The 24,730-nt window shown below is 35.5% G+C and overlaps 1 protein-coding gene across 3 annotated transcripts in view; it reads right to left on the reverse strand.

The window, feature by feature from the left end:
• Positions 1 to 24,730, reverse strand: part of ZFPM2 (zinc finger protein, FOG family member 2) — a 465,108-nt gene that overhangs the window by 212,631 nt on the left and 227,747 nt on the right. For 2 of the 3 annotated variants that reach the window (XM_007188758.2, XM_007188757.2), the window contains exon 4: positions 12,698 to 12,816. In XM_007188758.2, coding sequence (XP_007188820.1) covers positions 12,698 to 12,816 — 119 coding nt within the window. Of the gene's footprint in view, positions 1 to 12,697; positions 12,817 to 24,730 lie in introns of those variants that run through there. The other variant, XM_057532394.1, reaches the window with a different exon arrangement.

The raw sequence follows: 24,730 nt of genomic DNA on the forward strand, positions 1-24,730 counted from the left end.
TCTAGGTTTGTATAATAATCTGTATATTTTTCAAAGTGACTAAATGCATATAATTTTATATAATTTTACAACAACTCTAAGATATAGGGCTGGTATAATAACCCCCATTTTACAAATGAGGAAACTGAGAGCAGGTGTGATTACCCAAGAGAGCACATCCACTTTGGGTAATAACAGCTGGGACTAGCATCGGGCTGCATCGACCCCATCATGGGCTCTTTCCCGTGCTTTCTCCCCTTTTCTGATCTTTACAATATGTTAGTGTACGTTTCTCAAAACTACTGAAGGAGAAGAAATAGTCAGCAAACAATCTGCCTCTGGTTCTTATTTCCCATCAGATTTTGTATAACTTATGTTTCATATATTTTAATTCATCTTTCTCTGTCCTCACAATTTCTAAACAAATTAATCAAGAATTTATTCATGACCTTCTATGTGGAAGACCTTATTTACCTTCAAAAACGAGAATAAAATGTATCTCATTTTCACAAATGTCTTTTTACTTACCAGTTAAACTTTGATTTTGGTTATGATGTTTTATAATATATGATTTAGTCTTTTCTATTCAAATTAATTGGATTTTCTTTTGTGATTTCTCCCATTGCTACTATTATTTGAAAGTCCTTCCTTATTCAGAGGCCAGGTAACTATTTATGCAAATTACTTTTAGTGGTAAACAGCCCGTGAGAGGCCCCCAGTGATCACAGCCTTTGGTTTCAAGCCTATGTGCAATTTCCTTCCCTTCAGGGTGGGCTAGACCTAGTGACTCAGTTCCAATGAATAGAATTCAGCAAAAGTGATGGGATACCCACTTCCAAGACTAGGTAACAAAAAGACTGATTTCAGTCCTGGGCTCCTTGTCTTGCTCTCTCATTTGCTTGCTCAGAGAGATGCCAGCTGCCATGCTGTGAGCTGCGCTATGGAGAAGCCCAGGAGGCAAGGAACTGAGTCAACAGCCATGTAGTGACCTTTCAAGCAGAACTTCTCCTAGTTGAGCCTTCAGATGACACCACAACTCTGGCTGTCACTTTCTGAATCCAGCCTTGTATGAGACACTGTACCAAAGACACATAGACAAGCTGTGCTCATATTTCTGACCCTGAGAAAATAAAGAGTATGAGAAAACCACAAGACTAACACACGTAACCTTACGCCTGACTCTGAGCTCCTGACCTTTAAAATAGAAAGAGACATAAAACATATAGAATAGCACAAATGACATACAAATTACTAGAATCAAGAAGCACAGTTTTGTTGAACTAGGGCAAAGGATTTTATTTAAAAAGTGATATAAAAGTAAATGAATAATAAAGAATGACTTTAAATTCAATACTTAAATTAACAAGGAAAAGAGATGTTCATCTCCAAAAAAGAGTTTCTCAAATAATTTCTCAAGTTTACAAAAACATTTTAGAAATACTTCTTTATTTTTCTTTTATAAATGTATGTAAGAATTATTGCCTCTGGACGTCATACAACATCACGTTGTAGGAGTGGTTTGGACAGGATCAGACTCACAAACCTGCCTACACCAGGAAAACCTCTTATGAGACTAAAGATTGACAATGCTAACTGAGAGCTAATGTTAAGTTATGATGTTTGATTAGTGGTGTCCTGGGAATACCTGTTGATAGTTAAAAAACAGAGTCTGATATTTTATGAGTCTAATATTTTATATTTAAACGGTTATGCCTAAGTAATATTGATTTTTAAGATCAAACAGAAGGAATACAAAATAGCACTTATGTCCATTCTTTCACAGCTATCATCTCCAAGTTACTGAATGAATTAATTATTATGCCTAGCTGACATCACTGCTAAATTCTCGTAACATTGGAACAATATTTATTATAACCACACAAATAACAGGTAAGTGCACATGCCAAACCAATTGTTCTAAAAAGAGTTGTTGAACAGCAAGTCTCCAAAAAAGTCAAGGAGAAAGACTTTGAAAGGCATGCCAGATATATCATAAAATAATCGATGAAACTTTGGGTCAACTTTGTAAACAACTGCTCCTCACATGCTTTCTCATTTTACCTTCTCCTCCAGCCAAAAGTATTTTTCTATAATTTGTGTTATGAAAACAACAGAGTTATATTTTGCAAAATACTTCCTCACCACCCAAGAATCTGATAGACTCCCCTGAGGGAAAAGAGATTCTCTCCCCTAAGGGACCCTGAAGTGTGAAAAAAGATCTACAAACAGGAACTACTCCATAAAGAGTAGCTGGATGTATAAACCAATAGCCAGACTTCATCTTTCATACCTATACTCTGTGGAAAAGGTAGAGTGTCTCATTAGTCTCTTCAACTTTACACACATACCCTTCTTAGTAGAGCAACTTTAATCATATTTAATAATGATATGAACAACTACTCCTTCCAGAAATTGATTAAATTAATAGCGTATCACAGAGTCATTTTGATAACTCCATGAGAAGATCACTTTCAATAAAATTCTCCTTGGAATTCTAGAAAAAGGGAACAAGGAATAATCTTAAACAAAAAAGATGCTTTTTGTTTATTAAAACTTGGCCTAAGTATAAGTAAAGAGGTTTAGCCATGTATCGTAACCCAAAGGCAAAAATGTGTTTAAATTTCAGGCACAGGCCAGTAAGTTAGACCCATAAATAAAACTGTCTATATACGGCAAGGAATTGTGTCTTGTGTCCCTGCCTTTCAAATCCAAGTCCAAACATATCTAGAAAGACTTCACCATCAGAAGAAAAAGCAAATTAAAGGGAGATTGAGATTAGCAGACAGACTAGCTACATATAAAAGGTGTATTTTTTGGAGCCAGATACAAATTATCAGGAAATGCAAACTTTATGTTTTCATTTCAATGGTTATTTTCCCACATTACAATATAATTCCATCCACTGCCAACCTCACTATGCCTACATTATAATACAATAAGTCCATTCGGATCCATATGTAATTGACCTTGCTGGTTTGCTTCTAGAGATTTGAATTGTGGAGTAATTATTTGCGGTTTGGTTTCTTTCTTTCTGACTCAAATTCTACAGGATGCTTTTACTAACTTGGGACTCCATACCAATCTCTCCTCTCCCTGAGCTCTCCCCTCTTCTACAAACAAACAAACAAAACAACAACAAAATTGTCCTCTAATTCTAGAAACCAGACCAACACACCATTTTCCAAGGCTCTGCTGCACTAAATGTCTTGCCTCATGTCTTCTTGGAGCAGCTTCCCTGCCCACTCAGTTTCCATTAATTCTCCACATGGCAGATAGAGTATAAGAGAAGCCAGGATCTCGGCCTCCCTAAGGGACAAATCTACAGTCTCCATCAATAATGAATTTCACCAACATTTCCCAAGAGGAACAGGGTACAATTAAAAAGGTTATAAGTCCTTGCACTACTAGAACCTAAGGGCATCCGTGAATGAAACTGGCTTAAGTCCAATTAGAGGAATCTGTACATTTGTCTTCTCTTGGAACAACCCTGCTCTTACGGTTCCCATCAATTCAGTATAAATCTGACTGATCTTATCCAAGAAGTTAATAGAAAATTGCTCACAGTGGGCGACTGCCACCTCAGTTTCCAAGCAGAGACAGATGGAATTTCCCAGATGGTTTGTCACTGGAAAGTGCGATGCTGGATGAGACTTCACAGAAAGCATGGTAGAGCAGAATACCTTCTTGGCCTTCACCCATGTCATACTGAGGGATCTAAAATGGATTCTGTTATAAACAAATCATAATTGCCTCAATGGGCTCACCACCTCGTCCTCTTTAACTGCTTCAAAGGGGCGCAAATCTTACACTGAAATTACTCAATATTTACCAAGAAGCCATCATGGGCATATCTTTTTATTGGGTAAAAACTGAAGAAATAGATATCATTGTCCTCCCCTATTATATATTCCCCTCAAATGAGATTAAGAAAAAATATAAACAAAACAGGCACAAGATGGCATTAACTGTAGTATTGTATTGCTAACTTGGGCATATGAAGTAAGATCTCAGAGGAGGCAGGAAAAATGAGTAAAAGACTCAGGGAGAATACAAGAATAAATAAAGAAAGATGAATAAAGAAAGATGTGCATCATTCACTGTTACTGGAGAAAAGTTAAAGGAAAGGATTAATTGACTCATTCTCTAAAGGTTATTGATTGAGGACTTGCTTTGAACCAGACATTGTTCTAGGTAAGAAGGATACAAATATAGAAGATAAATAAGGAGCATACAGTCTGCAGGGGAGACAAACAAGTAAATAAACATTTGGAATTATGCTATAAATGTTCTTATCCTAGTAAACCTAAAGATCATGGAAATACTTGAGGAGTGGATATCTATTCCAGACTGGAGGCTTTAGGGAAGGTCCACTTTGGGGTAACCTTGGGCTGAGTCTTGAAGTAACAATTGGAGTTAATGTGATGAAGAGGGGCCGAGGGGTAGGTCATAGGGCTTTCTAGGATGATAAAACAGCACGGCCAAATGCATAGAGATGTAAGAAAACAGTGTATTCAGAGCACTGCAGGGAGGTGAGGCGGACTGAAACTTACACTGAGAGTGGAAAAGGGACAAGAGCCGAGAAGGTGATATCATGAAGGCCCTTTCACTAAAAGTTTGGGTTCTCTTGTGCCCTTTAGGATGTCTTAAGCACACAAGTGATTAGTTTTGCTTTTAGGACACACTGTGATTTGGGTAAAGAGAAAGGAGGCAAGAAGGAAAGCAGAAAGAAAGTTAGAAGAATATTGTGATAATCAAGGAAGAAATGATGGAGGTTTCGCCTACAGCAGTGGTGGCAGGAACAGAAAGAAGGGAACAGAAATAAAGAAAGCAGGAATTACGGTACTTGGTTTCTGGACACGAAAAGGAGAGTCTTGGAAGATGTTTGGCTCTGAGTGGATGACAAAAACAAGGGTGTTATTTATAACCAATAAAGGAGAGGGGTGCGTGTGTGTGTGTGTGTGTATGACTATATATGCAAATAGGCATTTGAGATGTGAGAGAAGGAGAGGTAGAAATGGGAGGGAAACATGGGATAACTCATAGAAAGAACTTCCTGCAGAGTCAGGAAAGGAGAGGGAGAGACTTCGGATTAAAGGTGACTAAAATTTGGAAGTCAGGGAGAAGAACAGAGAGACAGTGTGTGGAAACAGTAATAAACTTGCCTTGTGACTGTTTAGTTGGAGGAAGTCAGTGGGAAAGGCTTGTAAAACAGTTGAAATGTGCTATTAGAGAAAGGGTAAAAAGGCAAGGTTAGAGATTTTTTAATTTAAATGTCATTTGTAAATTAGTAGCTGAAGCTTTGCAAGTGGATAAGCTCCCTGAGGCACTGGGAACAGAGGGAGAAAAGAAGAAAGGCCAGAGTGTTTTGGGAAACACTCACAGTTAAATTCAAAAGAGCCAAGACCCAGAGAGACATAAGAAGTAGGAAAGTATGGTAGTCCTGAGCCCAGATTAGAATGAATATTAAAAGGAGGATATCGTTCACAATGTCAACATCAATGATAAGAAATATAAGACCCCACAAAAAGTCATGCCTCAGCAGCATTATAAATTATATCATTCAGAGGGTGGAGATGGGAGGGTATGGGTAGAGTCAGTCAGACTGCTCCTGGTAAAGAAATTCAATTAGATCATATTTTTATTTTAAAGAGAATCTACTGAGTATCTATTATTTGCCAGAGGCAGTGATCTAGAATTGAATACTAACAATTTAAAAAAATCTATGTTGTCTAGAATCTCAACAATAATTTGGATATAACTTTCCAATTTACTTCATTACTGTATCCTAGAAGCTGTGTTGGTATGGCTTCCCCAGAAAGTTACCCTGAGACTGATTCAAGTGTCAGTAGTTTATTGGAGGGGTGATCTCAGAAAAATTCAGTAGAGTTGTGGAGGAGGAAGGAAAAGAAAACCCATAAACGCTGTGTTATAAAGCCAGCTGGACTTCAATTTCACTGGCAAATTCCAAGAGACTGTGTAGAACACTTCTCATATCCTAATGGAGAGGTGAGGAAGCAGGGGTATTTATCCACCTACTTCTGCCCATAATTGGTTGAAGATTACTTTTGGAAGTGTTAATTCTCCAGCACTTCCAGCTTGCCGGGCTTGCAGTTAGGTTTGCTCCTGAGGCTGGAAGAAATGTTCTCAAATAGAAAGTCAGAGATAATTCCACTAAGCAGCCTTTGGCAATACAGGTGAATGCTAGAGACACATGGCTAGGGATATAGTTGTTCTAGAGTGTGTACAACATGAAGCTTGAAGACCATGGCAATGAACGGGCTCAGAGACGGGTACTGGAAGAGATAGAACTGGAAGGGGAGCAATGGAGATATCTAACAATTCTAATATTTCCCTGTGATGTGATCAGGAATCTCTAATTCTTTCCTCAACCACATTTCTATGTTAATAACTATCTTTAAAAATGTAAGGTGGAATTTAATGTGTGCACTATGTCATTATTAAGTCAATAAAATTTTGCCTATAGTATCCTTTATATGTGTATTTCCTATTTGTAGAATTCAATGTCACAACCCCACGGGAAAATAAAACAAGGCTCTATTCTGATTGAATGGCAACAATAAAATGAAATTTCTATGTCAAATTTCATTTGTTGAATTAAACAGATTGTGATAAGTTTACTATTATGTATTAAGAAACCTGGGACTTTCTATTTATGTTCTGTTTAATTAAGTATGCATGTTGCATGATTCCAGCATGCAGTTCACTGAATAAGACTCGTTAGCTACTGACAGCTGATATATTCAAGAGAGAGGGCAAATGTCACTAATATTAGAGACACCTAACCTTCTATATAAAGGTTGTTTGATCATTATTAAGCACTTACCTGGGCTAGCATAGCAGAGATTTAGCATATTACAAAGATCTTTGTCCTCAGGAGAAAATGGGAAAACATCAAAGGCACAACATATAAATATAGAAATTCTAAAACACCTCCAAAACAGATATTGATCACAATTTAAAGTGCTTTAAAAAATTCCTTCTTTGTCAATAGTCCTTTGATATTTTCAATGAATAAAATTACAAGACTTTCAAAAACATGAAATTTGTGTCACCACGATAGTACATTAAGTTATTCCTTGGCACAGAGGTACAATGTTGGAAAAAAGTCTAGGCTCACTTACTGGCTAACAATTCATTCAGGGGTGTAAGACTGCCTGAAAAAACTGAAACTTACAATATACCATAGACCTTTGGAATCTGTGATGGTTCATTTTGTGTATTAACTTGGAAGGAGTTTTGGTTGAGATTGACAACTGAATCAGAGAACTTTGGGTAAAACAGACTGCCCTCTGTAATGTGGGTGGGCCTCATCCAATCAGCTGAAAGCCTGAATAGGACAAAAAGACTGGCCTCCCCAAGTAACAAACTTCATCTACACCACTGACTCTCCAGCCTGCTGACCTAAACTGCAAATTTTCACCTAGCCGGTCTCCATGATCATGTGAGCCAATTCCTTATAATAAATCTCTCTCTCTCTCTCTCTCTCCCCCTCACTCTCTCTCTCTCTCTCTCTCTCTCTAGACACACACACACACACACACCACACCCTATTCTGTTTTTCTGGAGAATGCAGACTAATACAGTGTCCTTGGAAAATAGTCAAATTTAGGCATGTAAAATCCCCAAATGCCAAAAGTTTATAGTTTTACTTATTTAATTTGGAGTGTCTTTTCGGTTTTAAACTTGACAGATTTTAATGCACCCATTTTTACAGGTGACTGAGCAGTAACAGTAGTCAGTATTTCTGGATAACTCATGTATGCTACCTCATTTAGTCTTTACAAAATTCTGATAAGCTAGGTAGCATTATTATCCCTATATTACAGATAAAATTTCTCAGACAGTATTTGATTGCAACACGGGTTCTCAAGTCAGACTGAGGTGACCCTGGGCTAGTCATTCAACTTCTCACAGTAGCAGTTTCCTCCTCCATAACAAAGGAGGAAAAAACGGATATTATCTTCTCATATGCTTATGTAAGAACTAAATGAGATATAAAACTTATAAAGCACTTTGACCCCTATCTGGCCCAATGAAAATATTAACTATACGTTGCCATTAAGCATGAAATATCTAACAAGATAATGAGGTGTAAGGAAAAGATTATTTATTTCTGTGTTCTGTGTGTTACATGATTCCAAGGAAAACTTTTTGTCAAATCAATTCATTTGGTGTTTCTATATAGCCTATATTTCTGGAAATGTTCTATATACATCCAAATGCCTGGTCTGCAAAAGCTTCCTGCAGAAGGTGGCATATTGCTAATGCACTTCAAGATGGGAACTTGAAAGATATAAAAAGGATTTGACATCTGGCATGGTGACTCAATTAATTACTGTGTTGGATTAATTAGTGTGCTGGATCTCTTGAGACAACACCATGAGTCTGAACAGAGTAACATTACGTCGGTTGGCGAATAAGCAATTTAAAAGGGTGTGCTAATTTAAAAGAATGTGCTAATTCCAAACTTGATTCCAGGTTGGGTAAGGAAGGTTTAGTAGGCTATACATTTTATGATAAAGAAAATTTATCTTCATGATATAAAACACATATTAAAGTACTGTCCAAATTATAAAGAGGTAATAAAATTGTGGTAGTTTTTGGATTAACTCATAACTCCTCAGTCATGATAGTTATGAAGTATAATAACTAATATTTTGCCCAAAGTAAGAAAAAAAAAGTCTACCTCTAATCACTGCATATTTTCTCCCAGAGATTTTTATAAACTTAGAATTCATGTAAAGAAATCCCTAACAATTTTATCATACTCAAATCATGTTATAGATACTATTGAGGAGGAGTGTGGCCTGGTCTTTAAAAACACAGATTATGGAATCAAAAGGCCTGAGCCTTTATTTTCTTATCTATAAATATAATTTTAAATAGATCCAAATTCAAGGGGGAAGGATGGGGGGAAGGGATAGTTAGGGAGTTTGGGATCGTCATGTACACACTGCTGTATTTAAAATGGATAACCAACAAGGACCTAGTGTATAGCACAGGGACCTCTGCTCAATGTTATGTGGCAGCCTGGATGGGAGAGAAGTATGGGGGAGAACAGATACATGTGTATGTATGGATGAGTCCCTCTGCTGTGCACCTGAAACTATCACAACACTGTTAATTGGCTATACTCCAATATAAAATAAAAAGTTTAAAGAAAAAAAGAAAAGATGCTCAACATCACCAATTATCAGAGAAATGCAAATCAAAACTACAATGAGGTATCAACTCACACTGGTCAGAATGGCCATCATCAAAAAGTCTACAAAAAATAAATGGTGGAGAAGGTGTAGAGAAAAAGGAACCCTCCTACACTTTGGTGGGAATGTAAATTGATACATCCACTATAGAGAACAGTATGGAGATTCCTTAAAAACTAAAAATAGAGCTAATGTATGATCCTGCAATCCCACTCCTGGGCATATGTCCAGACAAAGCCATAATTCAAAGAGATACATACACCCCAATGTTCAGAGCAGCACTATTTACAATAGCCAAGACTTGGAAACAACCTAAATGTCCATTGACAGATGAATGAATAAAGAAGATGTGGAATATTACTCAGCAATAAAAAAGAAAGAAAAATGCCATTTGCAGCAACATGGATGGACCTAGAGATTACCACACTAAGTGAAGTGGTCATAAAGAGAAAGACAAATATCACATGATATTGCTTACGTATGGAATTTTAAAAAATGAATGATATAAATGAACTTACATACAAAACAGAAATAGACCCACAGACATAGAAAACAAACTTGTGATTACCAATGGGGTAAGAGGGGGAGGGACAAACTGGGAGGTTGGGATTAACATATACACACTGCTATGTATAAACTAGATAACCAGCAAGGATCTACTGTATAGCACAGGAAAGTATATTTAATATTTTATAATAACCTATAAGGGAAAAGAATCTTAAAAAGAATAGATATAAATATGCATAACTGAATCACTTTGCTGTATACCTGAAGCTAACACAACATTGTAAATCAACTATACTTCAATAATAAATAAATAAATAAATAAAAATAGAACCAAATTCACAGGTTTGTTCTGAGGAGTAAAGGAGCTAGTCCATTTCCAATTCTCCACATAGTGTCTAGAAAAGAATAAGTATGAAGTATAACTTAGACAATTGTTCTACAGAAGTAACAGTAGTGTCAATATTAGTATTAGTAGTATTTAATGATATAAAATCAAAAGTAAATTCTGGAAAAGAATGTTATTGTCAAAAAAAATTTTTTAAGTATATTTTAGCAAAGCAACTACATTTTAAAATGGGGAAAATGCTATAGCTTAGGGAATTAACATGAATTAAATATTTAAATCCTAAGAAAAAAGGAGAAAACTAGGGTATTAAGATTATTTTCTATTAAAAGCTATTCCCCACGATTGGTTTTTGATACCCTAAAGAGCATTCATTCACTTCAAATAGTATCAAAAACACCAAAAACTTCATATCTATAAATTGAATCCTTTAAAAGATATTATGTATGGCACAAGATAGCTTTAGAGTGGTATAGAAGCACGAAAAAAGAACCAAATGATATCACCTGTCTAAAAATATTTCACTGAAAAATTAGTTCCACAAATAGGTTTACTTTCCACACATCACAATTTAGCATACGTTAAAAATGTGTAAAATGCACCAGTCTACATATATATAATGATACAAAGATTAATCAAAAGTTGCATTTTCATAGAGATATTATGTTGATATAATAAAGGGGAAAACATGCATTTCTTATATCAACAATAGCTGCCACTTCAATGGCAGTACACTCTTGAAGAAATATCAGAGAAATGACTAAAGTTTATGTTGGTGTCTGATATACAGTGACAAATAAGATAAATATCTTATTGCCTAAAACATTTTTAAAGCAATGCTAGAGAACCAATAGAAACCCCCAGATAAAATGGGTTTTGAATAGCATTGAATTCAACCTTTGATGTTGACACAATCTTCCTCTTGCCTTTGCTTGATAAAGCAGTATAATAGCTAATATTACTCTATCAAAGGAATCAGCAGAACAGTCCACTAATACAACTCAACCAACTAAGGTCTGCAATGTTTGTGAAGCCACTTCTCAAACCCTTTCTGAAGTAGGTGCACTGGACCACCACAAATTAAACTGCCCAGATTATTAAATATTTAGCCCGGTCTATCAACTTGTTTGGTTCTTAAACACATGTACAGTCTCCTGCTTCATCCTTTTATGGATTAAACACATGGATTTAGGAAGTAAAAAGCACACCCCTAGAACCTCTTATGTTGTTTGAAAGTTTGATGACACAAATGTTTCTTATTTATTCCAATCATTACTTTTAGTTAAATCAATGACATCTGTCTCATCCACATGGCACTAAATAAGCAAAAATCCACACATACCAGTTTCTTTCATGTAATAGCTTGAAGAAGAAATTTCTTTCATGTAATCAATTGGAAAAGGAAAGCGATGTTGCTGAGTTGAGCACACTTGTCAAAATCCCCCTGGGAGTTTTTATGTCTCCCCCCGACCCCCAGTGTAGATGGAGATATTTAGCAGGCATGAAACTCTTCCTACAAAAATGGCATTTAGAGAGAAGGACTTCCATCCATATAAATAATTTCTGGATCTCCTAAAGAATATAAAACTTTTTTATCCCCAAGTTTTATCACTTGTATTGTTACTTATAATAGGAGAAGTCCTAATGTCCTGATCCCTGGAATTTGTGAATGTTACCAGGCAAAAGAGAATTAAGAAAGCAGATGGAATTAAAGTTGCAAGAGTACCCTAGATTACCCAGGTGGGCCCAATGTAATCACAAGCGTTCTTGAATGTGGAAGGGGGAGACACAAGAGTCAGAATAAAGATATGAGAAAGACTCTATCAGCCATTGCTGGTTTTGAAGATGGAAGGGGGTTGGAAGCCAAAGGTTGTGGACAACCTTAAGAAGATAGAAAAGCAAAGTAAACAGATTCCCATTCCCCCCTAGAAGCTCTAGGAAAAATCTCAGCCCTGCAGACACTTTGATTTTAGCCCGGAGAGATTCCTTTCAGACTACAAGATGATGAATTTGGGTTGTTTTAAGCCACAGTTTGTGGTAATTTGCTACAGCTGCAATAGGAAGCTAACATTCAATTAAGAAATGAAGTTTAAATGTAACCAAATAGTCCATCTTTCCATAACTTTTTAAAACATCTAATCAATCAATTGTCCATACAATCTTTCCTAGAGGTAGACTTTCTGATCTCAGAATTTTTACAAAAAAGTTAACAGGAAAAATTATAATGCTGATCACTCATTCTCACTCTTAAAGGTACAAATAGTATTACCAAGCAATATCAAGGTTGTTTATTCCTTGTTCATCATGTAAACCTGTAATGTATGACAATTAATTTGTGTCATCTAAAAAATAAAAGCATTTGTATATATTATTAAATATGGACAATATTAGTCTGGCTAAGCAGATAAAGCCACAACCTTATAAATTACCTTACTAGATAACCATTTAGTATGATTAACCTGTTTCCTTCTAAATTCTACGTATAATACTGTCAGAGACAGACCACTTGGAAGACATCCCAGTTTTGTGGTCCATGAGAAAGAAAAAACAGTTATTTTTAGTGATTTCACTGGGAAGCAAGCAGAGATAATTTCTGTGCTATGACAAAGTATTAAGAGTCAACCATCTCAGAACATCCACATACCAAGGAATTATTATTCAGGTCCATCTTCCCAGCAAACGGCCCCCAGGTGGTTCCCACTGGAAGTTGCTGCCGACTCTGAATTTTTCGTTCTCCATCTTTCTGAAACACCTCCAGCTCTCCTGCAGACAATGAACACAAGAGGCGTTTAAAGTACTTTCACTTGTGCTTTACCAACAGCCGTCTCTTTTTGTGTGCTTGCTTTACACGAACAATATTCTCAGGATTCATATAAAGAGAATTAATTATGTTCATCTGAAAAACAACTGATCTTGGTATCCTGAGAGGATAATAAAACTTGTCCTTATAATTATATTCACATTTAGTCCTATTTCTTTCTTGAGCTTTGCACACTTATTACCTACTGAAGTCCACTCTATTTAGTAAATTCTTAAGAAGCAGAAATGATAACACGTCCTCAGAAAGCATTGATCCAATGCCAAAACAGATAGACCAGAAGCGTTAGGACAATGACTTAGAGTTAAAATTCCTATATTTGATCACCAAAGTAACTAAAAAATTACAGTTAAAGATATATAACTTAGGCAATAACTGTATTACAATGATTCAAGACTCTTGGTGAACAACATGGAGAGTTTTTGAAAGCACTTGGCAATTTCCTGAATTTACTACGTTTCAGTGGATAGAACAACTATATGTGCAAAAAATGGACATTTATGTTTTTGCAAATTAAAAAAATGTTTAATCAAAGTCATTACTTTTTTATATTTGGTACTTTAGGTAAGATTCTATGTTACCAAAAGGGTTTGGACAAAAACCCTTAAGAAACAGCCAGTTTAGGATGGTCTTCTTCCTTTTATTTCCTCCTAATTATTACTTTGGGATCATTAAAGAGAAACAGGAAGTCAAGACAGTATACACACTTGCATAAAGTAGGAATTCATCAAATGCTCACTCAAGAAATAAATGAATAGATTAATAAAAAAAAGAAATAAACGAAGCCTTCAAAAATTTAAAAATTGGTCATTAAGCCTAAACATTGTTTGGAATAAATGGAAAAGAATCTCAATCAGGAATTGGAGACCTTCTCTTTAAGTAATTAAATCTATGACAGTTATGTTCTGAGAGTATTACCATACTATATTATCACAGTATTTTCTATATTTCAAAATATTAATCTTAATAATATAATTTATTGTTTCTTTTTAATGGAATTTCCTCTCAGTCTGCTCAAGAGCAGACATGAAAATGGAAGGAATGGAATAGGAAGAAGTATGAATGGAAACCAATATAGAATAGACAGCTGAGGAAAGTTCTAAATAAAACAAAATATGTTCAGTAATTACACTTTGCAAATGATATATAAATCATGGTAGGTAATATATTATGAAATATTTGCCTTAATATGGCCTTAGTTTCTTTTCAGGTCAATAACTAAATTTAAATATATAGATTTAATCTTGAGGCTTTTAAAAGGAACACCATTGAATTATAGTTTTCAAATTATAGTTTTTCCAGATACATGCCCAGGAGTGGGATCACTAGATCATATGGTAACTTTATTTTTAGTTTTTTAAGGGACTACTGCTCTCCATAGTGGCTGCACCAATTTACATTCCCATCAGCAGTACAGGAGGGTTCTTATTTTTTTCCCACAAACTATAATACAAAAAGATACATGTACCTCAGTGTTTATAGCAGCACTGTTTACAACAGCCAAGACATGGAAACAACCTAAGTGTCCATCGACAGATGAATGGATAAAGAAGCTGTGGTACGTATACAGAATGGAATATTACTCAGCCATAAAAAAGAATGAAATAATGTCATTTGCAGCAACATGGATGGACCTAGAGATTATCACAGGAGGTGAAGTAAGTCAGACAGAAAAAGACAAATATCATATGATATTGCTTATATGTGGAATCTAAAAAAATGATACAAATGAACTTATTTACAAAACAGAAATAGATTTACAGACATATAGAAAACAAACTTATGGTTACCAAAGGGGAAAGGAGGGGGAGGGATAAATTAGAGGAGTTTGGGATTAAAATATACACACTACTATATATAAAACAGATAACCAACAAGGATCTACTGTATAACACAGGGAACTATACTCAATATCTTGTAGTAACCTATAATGGAAAAGAATCTAAAAAAGAATATATATATATATATATATAACAATCACTTTGCTGTACACCTGACACTGAGACAACACTGTAAATCAACTATATTTCAATAAAATTTTTTAAAACATAAAAGCAACACCATCAACCTGAGTTAAATTATATCTATTATTTCTCTATTTTTGTGTCACCTCTTTTTAATAGTTACAATACCAGACATCCCTTTTCATGTTCGACCCAAAAACAAAAATCAAAGTAAATAAACAAAAATTAGTTAAAATATTGTGTAATGGTTACACTGTGCCCATTATGAAATATAAATTTATCTGTTTCTGAACAGTGAAGATGTAATGGAAAAATTCCATGTTCACAGGAAAAATTTAAATTCAAGGACTACACCACCATTTATCCATCTTCTCCCGCTTCCTTCCTCTTCTGCTTGTCAAATACACTAAAAATGGACAGTGTGTGTCTGTCTTATTAAATTAAGACAGACACACTTCTCACTTTTTTTTTCGTTCTTATGCGTCAGTAGCTAAAGATGATCAGTAACGAGGCAAATGGACCCCCAAAAATTCAATAAGTCTGAGTTTCTGAAACATAGTTTTATAAATAAAAAACATTTAAAATAACATATTAATGCTTAAATATCAAACCCTGAAGCTTACCCAGAATCCAGGGAATATGGAACGATAATAATTTGTTTTCTGCATGCAGAATAACAAACCCATTTCTGAGATTTTCTCTTGAAAACGTTTTTCATCCTCATACAATCTTTTTGATTAATGATTAATGCATTAGAATCAGAGACTTGTATAGAAAATCCTCAAAGATAGAGCATAGCCAACAACCTGTTATGATGTCAAATAGGGCTCAGTGGGAAATATCCCATTATTAATGTATGTATGCATTTTCATATTGATAATGCAGTTATTTAAAAATTTGGGATAATTTTTCTATTTGAAAAGAAACTGTTTAATTTCTATCTGATAGTTCTTATTTTTCATTCATGCTTACATTTTAAACAATCTCTTTACAATTTACCCTCAAAAAATAAAATACATTTCAATCCTTCAGCTAAACACTAGTTTAAAATGTTCTTTTCTACATAAAAATGATGCCCAAATAATTTGCTTGTTTTTACACACTAAAAAAAAAAGAACCTAGTTATGTCACATTTCAAGTGATACCAGAGGAATCATGAAAATCTTTGAAAACCCTTTAAAAATGTAATTAATCCTCTCTTTCTGCCACTGACATTTTTCATTTGAAAAGGGTTCCGACTCAGTCAAACAGTGACTTCTTATCTATACCTGTGGATTTACAAGCAGGTCTGTCTTTTAATGGATTAAGAACTACAAACTTAGGGCAGATCATGAAGTGATACCCAAATATCTCCAAAGTTTTTGAGGTGTCTTTGACTATGCATTAAAATTTTAAGCAGGCCAAAAATAGTTTTATGAGCTCTTAAAGACGGCCATAACAGAAAGTCCAGTAACTGTTCAAGCTCTCAAGTCAATCTTTTCAACTTTATTAGACAAACAGGCAAATTTCAGTCTCCTTTCTTGCTTATCAAGATGTCAGATGTTAGTTTGAGGTTTGGGAAAATCCCTTCTGTTGCTGAAACAATTAAATTAAAATATTCATTTATTCAGAGCAGCTTTATAGAAAACTATAAGCACATTGCAAATAGCATTTATACACTACTAAGACTACATAGTTTACTGATAGCAAGAGAAATAAGATATTGTATAAACAGAAATTATATTTCATTTAACATACATGTTGCTTAAGAGTATAATATTTTTTAATTTTTTCAAAGATTAATAAGTGTCATGAAATAGAGGAAACATTATTGCACTAAATTAAGATTAAATTTTAGTCCCTCTATCAAATAGCCAGCTGAATGGCCAGGAGTAGGTTATGTCTTTTCTAAGTCTTTGGTTTGTCATTGTTAAAGAGGGGTTTGCACTCTCTTGCTACTTGATAAGGTGTCCGTGACACCAAGATTTTCTTTCCCCAGATGTGATATATTATGAGAGGTAGAAAGAACACTGAGATGCTGGATCAAAGACGCAGGTCCTAGAACTAGCTTATCATAAAAAGAATGTTTGACTGGAAAAGATCAGAGATTTCAAAATCAGAAAGCAAAGTTCCATTCTCATTTGATTTGTTTACTTATTCTTTCCTGCATCCATTCATTAGTTTATTCATTCATTTATTCTACTAATATCTATTGGGTAACTACTAAATACCAGATAGTGGGTTACACCCAGGCATAAAGCAACCAACAAAACAAGCTTGGGTTCTGGATAAATCTGAGGAAATGTAATCCATAAGGCTTGGTAAGTAGAAGTCATAGAACTTAGTGATTATTTAGATTTTAGGTATTAGGGAAGGAAAAATCCAGCAATGATCTTCTCATATCTGGCTTGGGCAAATGGGCCAATGATCATGTACCTATTGAGATAGGGTACACAGAAAAAAAAAGATTTAAGGATAAGGAGTTATAGCTTGGAAATATTGAGGTCAAAGTGGCTTGGTAAGCAAGGCAGGAGGTGATTTGGGGTGGAGAGGTACAAGTCTGTGACTCAGAAGCAAGGTCTTAGCTAGAGTGATAAATGTTGGCATTTACTTATTAATTAAAACCAGCTTGTATATGGTAAAAGTCATAGAATTTTTGAACTAGGAGTATAACATGATAAAATAAAAAGATCTAGGATAGAGTTCCAAGGATCTTCAAAAAGCAGAGGGATGGAGGAACAGGCACAGAATATTTAAGAGAAGTGTGAGAAAATAGAGAATAAACTGGACATGGTACCATAGCATCCAATGGATTGATCAGGAATTTAAAGGAGGAGGGATCAATTAAGTAACCTGAACATTTACAAAAGTAAGAAAAGGACTGGGAAAATTCCTTTTGATGAGATGGAGACCATGGGTGTCTGCAGTGAATGGAATGTTTTAGAATGGGAGGCCAGCACACAGATTCAAAATTGAATTGGAGAAAAGTAAGTGGAACAAGTCATGTGATCCTGAGCAAGTCGCTTAACCCTCTGAATTTCAGTTTCTTCAAACCAAATAGGAATTACAATATCTTCCTCGTATGGCTGCTGTGAGGATTCACTCAGATAACATAAGCAAAGTACCTAATAAACATTTACTATTTCACCACAAAGAAACTGAAGCATTCTAAGAGCATATCCACATACGTCCATCATCACATCTAACTATTCAGTGTCTGTGGTCACATTCCTTCTTTAACACCTCTATCCAAAATACTCTCCATACCTTGACTTTTAATGTCCTTTTAAATATCTCCTGGATTCACCTTTCTTATCAGCATTTCCCAGTTTTTATCAACTCAGATGTAGAGGACCAATCAGCCTCAACTCACTCTACCGCTCTGATTTGGGCTCCAAATTCCTGCCAGGATAAACGTATTAAAACTCCACTTTCATCTTGTCATTCAATTGTGCAAGTCCCTTCACTAGCTTCCTTTTGACCGTCCCAACTTGAACATCTATGCCTGAATCCTAATACCACCGCAGAGTTGCTCCACAGAATGTGCTTGACTGCCTGTTCTGCTCTCCAGAGTTTATTCTTCTTCTTTCCAGTCAAGAAGCTCTTCCTTATGGCAGCTTCCTCCTCATCTCCAGTTTAACTCCCACACCCTTCTGAGAATTGTTGCTGCTACCTGGCAGACACACCATCCTCCCGGCTGCCCTGATAAACCCTATTAATGTTGCAAGATCAAACTCAAAGGTATTCTCTTTCACCAAACAACTCTGAACTCCAGAACAAACTGAGTTCTCCTTCCCTAATTCTCCCATAACATTTATAGTCCATGCAGTTTTGCATTTAATTTTTCCCTAGTGGTTTCTCCTTGATAACTTCTTTCACCTCAACATCTTGAACTACAGGTGCATTTTTTATTTCTGTTTATTCTATGGTAATTAATATAGTTTGTGACATGTGGTAATTGCAAAATACAAATTGAACATCGTTGACTGGATAAGGATTTTCGTAAATTCACAGACTTAACTGTAGTACAGTTAAAGTTGATTTTAAAGACAAAATAAAGTTGTCTTAATACGTGTCTTCTCTTTGTATTACAACAATCATACATTTCATTTGTTCAACATTTTATTGCATTAACTACATTACCTCATCTGTGAAACATGGAGCAGGAGGAAAAATTTTTCTTTTCTGCCCAATTCATATTTTTAACATGCTGGGTAAGTTCACACAAAATATTTGAGACACACTGGATGGACTAATCAATTTTGGTAAAAGATAATATTGTTAGTGCTGAGGGCTGTTTCTCTTATCTTCTTGATAACGTATACTTTTAAAAGTCTGTGATTACTCAAAGACGTATGATAGCTTCACTTAAAAAAAAAAGCTCTGAGTAAGAAATCACTACCAAACATACTGCAGCTTTTAAGATATCAACCCACTTTTTTTGTCCAAATAAAAGAAATGTACTGGTGGAAACAAATACTTAAAATCAAGGGAGATACCCTCAAATCTTTTTTTATTGAAGGTGCTATCAAGTCATCATTTTGTTTCTTTTTAATAGAGTCCTTTTGATGCCTCATTAGAGAGCAAAGTATATAAAAACTGTAGCATACCAAAGGGGAACAGACAGGATGTGGGCCTTTTAGCATAATTATCAGCAATCATGCTTCAACTGAATTCAGCATTAAGTTGATGGCATAAATGTATATGGTATTTACAGAACATCCCTTAACTCCAGGCTCAGATTTCATAGAAGGACATGGTTGCAAGTAAATGAGATGACAGAAGATCCTATTTCATTTGCTGAAAATAAACTTCGGATTGGTTTGAACGTGGTTTTAAATATATAACCAAATCTTAAAGCAGACCACATGAATTAGCTCATAATGTTTATCAGGTCTTACTACAGCAGAAGGCTATAGCGTCAGAACCCATATTTATATTTTCTTCATGGTTGGAAAACATTATTCATCATGGTATCAAACATGGACAGCCCCGAAGTCATGCTGAGTTCAAAAAGCACTCAAAGATTCTAAAAATCTCAAAACATTTTCAAAGTCAGCCAAGGTGGCTGAAGTATGGCAGAGCTCTTGCTATTTTATGGTTTAACCATTTGACAGCTGCCTGCCAGATACATAAGAGGGTTAGATGATCATTTTACTGCTGATTATCTTTACAGCCAAACTGCAGTCTTGCCACTATGTGTGTTTCCTCAGGCATTAATAACAGCATGTTTCATCTGCATTCTAAGACAAATAGTGCCATTTATATTACACTCTGTTGACCCATCTCAAAGCATGGTTTGGCACAGGAAATGATAGTTCTTGGTTAGTAGCTACAAATCGCCTTATAGGGATACCTTTTCTAATTTTCCTTCTCAATTTTTGAGTCATACAGTCATCACACACACTAAACTACAGTTTTGAACATAAACTTGAAATACGACATTCCCTATTCAAGTACTCCAGTCAAACCCTGATAAATCAGGCTGGCCATGCAGTGATCTTATCCCTTCTGACTTTTTAATAAATTGAACCTTGTAAGTTCTTACTGTTGGAAGTTGTCACTAAATGAAACTGTGACCTTATCCGGCGCATGAACTTATCCTGCTGACAACTACATTTATTGTGTGGATAAGAAAGGAAAGAAAGAAAAAAAAAAAAAGAATAAAGAAAAAAATGAGATATTTGATAATTCTGATCTTAGCCATATGTAACTCTAACAGATGGGATCTTTTTGATGTTCCATTAATGATTTGCCAAAGATGAGTCTCTACTTAGAGAAAAATGCTCACCTAAGGTAAGTGCTGGGGGCACTGCAGATGGTATTGAAAGTGCATGAAGAGGTACTGGGTAACAGCAGCGAATCAGAAGCTATTAGTGTAACACAAAGAGCCCTGAATTAGCTTGTAATTGCACTGGAAAAGATAACATAATGGTGGTGGCAAAATAGAAACATTCCCTTTTCATGCAATGCATTCAGTACCTAAAAACTAAAACAAGACACTGGAATTGTCTAAAACCTAGCAAAGTTAATTCACTGCATTTCTTAAGAATACAAAACACACCCTTCGGCTATAGTTTCTATAGTTTCTAAAAAGTCATAGAAATCAATGTGTACAGCATTAAGAAGCAAATTGACATGCATACGCTACCAAATATTGGCAGGTATTACAAACTCAGGAAACTTTTATTATTCTGGCTGACCTTAAGGGTTAATTCTGAGGCTATTATATGTCTAAATATTCTTTCTATCCTAAGACCCATTGAAACCTACAAATTATCATCTTTAAATAGAGAGAGAAAATGTTGTTTCAGGTAGTAATATTATTGGTAATGAAGTAGAAAATTCAAGATGTTTTTAAAAACAAAACTATGACCTGAAATAAATAAAAAACCTCTACCTGCATATTCACATACAAAATAAGTTTTACATACAGAGACCATGTTCGAGATTGGGAGAAAGAAACTGCCATATTTTGCCCTTTGTTCTATGTCTATTTATATGAACAAAAACTCAGTTCATCCCAGGTGTCGGAAACTATTCACCTGGAGTGTGACTAGCTCTTGCAGATGTTTGGAAAAGTCGCTGGAAGGAGGAGCTGTAGTTTCTGGACACTTTTCAGCTGCTGGAAGGAGGAGGGGAGCCAGCACTCCTTTGCTCAAGAAACTTGGACAGTATACTTCTTTGATGCCAGAAACCCTCCCTGACCTTCCAGACACCATTCCTTGCCACAGGCTGACCCAACAGCACTTCCTGATTCAAATCTTGAGACATGGAGGGAGGACATGCTTTGGGAGGTACAGGTAGGGAGGAATACCATGGACGTGAGAGGTCTGGGTAAGCAGACACAGGAAACAGCAGCGGGGGAGCAACAGCCAAAAGTCTCTGTCGGCAGGAGGTCCATCGAAGGGTCAGGGCCTGCAGAGCCCTGGTCAGAGAAGGCTTGTTTTCTCCAGGAGGACAAACTCTAAAGGAGAAACTTTGGGTAAAAATCAACCATAAGCTCCTGTTCGATGAAAAAGAAGCAAGGAATGGCTTTTAAAGAACATTTAATACAGAACATCAATAGACTTCGTTGATATTTAAGGTTCTAAATTTTAGGCAACATTTACTTTTGTATGTTAAAATTGCATGCTTTCTCATAGTTACATTTATCTATTTATTTATTTATTTATTGGCTATGTTGGGTCTTCGTTACTGCGCACGGGCCTTCTCTAGTTGCGGTGAGCGGGGGATACTCTTCATTGCGGTGCGCAGGCTTCTCATTGCGGTGGCTTCTCTTGTTGCAGAGCACGGGCTCTAGGCACTCAGGCTCAGTAGTTGTGGCTCGTGGACTTAGCTGCTCCGCAACATGTGGGATCTCCCCGGCTCAGGGCTCGAACCCATGTCCCCTGCACTGGCAGGCGGATTCTTAACCACTGTGCCGCAAGGGAAGTCCACATTTATTAATTTAGAAAAAGATATTATATTTGGCACACAATGGAACTTTTCACAAGCCACTGCTGATATTTAAAGACCACTGCCTTATGAGGTATTTTTTCAGCTTGACACCTATTAACCCAGATATAGTCATGCTTTTAACATTGTGAGATGGTATAGATGGAGATGAAAGAAAATGTACTGACAAGCTTTAACAGGTAAACATTCTTAAGCATCAGTTGTGATTAGGATGAGTTTTGCCTGGAAGGAAGATCTATGTAAAGCTCCATGTGGGAGTGGGGAGTTCACTTTTTAGGTCGTGATATCAGAGAACCAAAGGATGGCAGAATGACTTGACAAATAACATGGGGACAACTACAGCATTACTTTGAAACCCTTTAATCTAATCCAGGGAAGTAACAGTGCACTGTAGAGTACTCTCAGTCAAAGATAGAAGAAGACTGCAGAAGACTGGTCTAAAAGTGATATTCCATTATAGATTTTAAAAATTTTATCCAAAGAACAAGTATCATTTTTTAAAAGAGTTTTTAAAAATAAGTGGAAAACAGAACGATAAAGAGACGAAAAATTTAATATGTTACCAATGAATACAGATCCTAGGATATTGAGTTCACACTTAACACTATTGTCAGTGCATCACATATAATATTGAAGTGTTTTATGAAACCTTGACATGGGTCCCCAAATTGGCGAGAATAAGTCCTGCACACTAAACATTAAAGCATCAACTATATCAGCCACTTAATTCTCTAATTGTATAGATTCTTCAATAAATACAATATATGTATATATTTATCTATTTTGAAAATGTCTTTAGTCTACAGAAAGATTTAATATGTAGGCTATAATACTGGCACAACGTTTTTTATTTCTAAAGTTTGAACTCATTGCTGAAGATATTTTTAGTTTCAGAAAATACTTCCAAAAATGTAATTCCTAAAGATCAAGCAAGCTGCAGTCATTTATTCGTAATTCTAGAGTCTTTTATTAATGCTTTATATCTTCACAGTTGTATATATTCTTAAGTTACACATAACTGACCAGAGTAATCTTGCCAAAAGCAGCCTCCTTGACACTCTGGCTTTTGGGGAGCTGTATATAGTTGATCTTTCTGTGTTGTGAAGGCCTTACCTCTCTGGTATATTACTTGAAATACCCATCATTAGTGTTATGTTTAAACCCTACCATCTTTTGAAGTCTGTCTGTCATCTCCTAAAGAGCATTTCCTTGATTCATGTAGCCTCTCCTTGCCAGAAATTCAGAGGTGATCTCTCCCTTTGAACTCCTAGAGTATTTGATTTTAGCGCTAATACTTTTTTTTTAAACCATTTTCTTCCTTATAATAGTGATTTGTATGTATTTATTATCTCTGTACATGGAACTTTCTAGATTACCCCACAATGCTTTTACCTGGTAGTGTTGCAGAAAATATAAACGTGTGTGTGTGTGTGTGTGTGTTCACTGTTTTGGGTTAAACTATTGTTTCAAAGAAACGATCACTTTTGTATATTCATGATACTTTTTCACTTTATGACACACACTTTAATAAGAAGTTCTCAGACAGTGTAGGCATTATTATTATTATTTTACCATTTATCATCCTATTCATTGGGCTGGACCTAAAAGCTAAAGTATCAATAACTATTTAAGTTACAAAATTAGTAGTGAGACTAGGACTCCAAACCCAGTTTTCTGACCCTCTTGTGTTCATTTCACTTTATCAGACTGCCCCTTTTAAAAAATTTTAACAACTGAACTATGTGGAAGGATTGACCTCAAGCCCCAGTATCATATCAGCAGCCATTAGAGTGGATTCATTTGTAAGATTAGCTGCCAGTCGATTTGGAAAGCAGAACGTGAGTGCCTGAAGGATGGGGCCACAGGGCGAGTTTTGAAAGAGGCAAGTGGTAGAAAAGATTAAACAAACAAGACACTGGGAAAGTGTTACGGGGGAAGAGTGGCAAAATTATTGTTTGATTATCAGAGTTCACAATAAAATTTTACATTTCTGTCCCAAAAATTTCAGAGAGAAGAAATCAAAGATACATGGTTTTAAAACAGTGGAATGCCTCCCACCCCTCCCCCCATTCATGACAACCCCTGATGCTCATTCTTCAGAGAAAGTGTTCAGTTACTAAATAAACTAAAATTTAAAAATTGAAAGTCTGATTAAATATATCATGTCATTACTAGCAAAAGAAATAATATAAACTTTTCTAAATATACAAAGTATAAAAGGCATTTTGAACATTCCAAACAATTTCCCACCTTTTTATTTGGTTGATAGCATTTTCTCCAAAGAGAACTTTCTCATGTGAAATTGTACACAGTGATTGCAAACTAGAAAATCTGGTGCTTTCACAGTGCCTAACTTGTAAAATATTCCTATGTCACACATTTAACAAACTCACTGGGTTAAGTAGGCATATGTTATATATACATGTATATATTCTTCTTCTCTTCAATTCCTCTCTCC

The sequence above is a fragment of the Balaenoptera acutorostrata genome, chromosome 17 (genome assembly GCF_949987535.1).
Source record: "Balaenoptera acutorostrata chromosome 17, mBalAcu1.1, whole genome shotgun sequence".
Lineage (NCBI taxonomy): Eukaryota > Metazoa > Chordata > Mammalia > Artiodactyla > Balaenopteridae > Balaenoptera > Balaenoptera acutorostrata.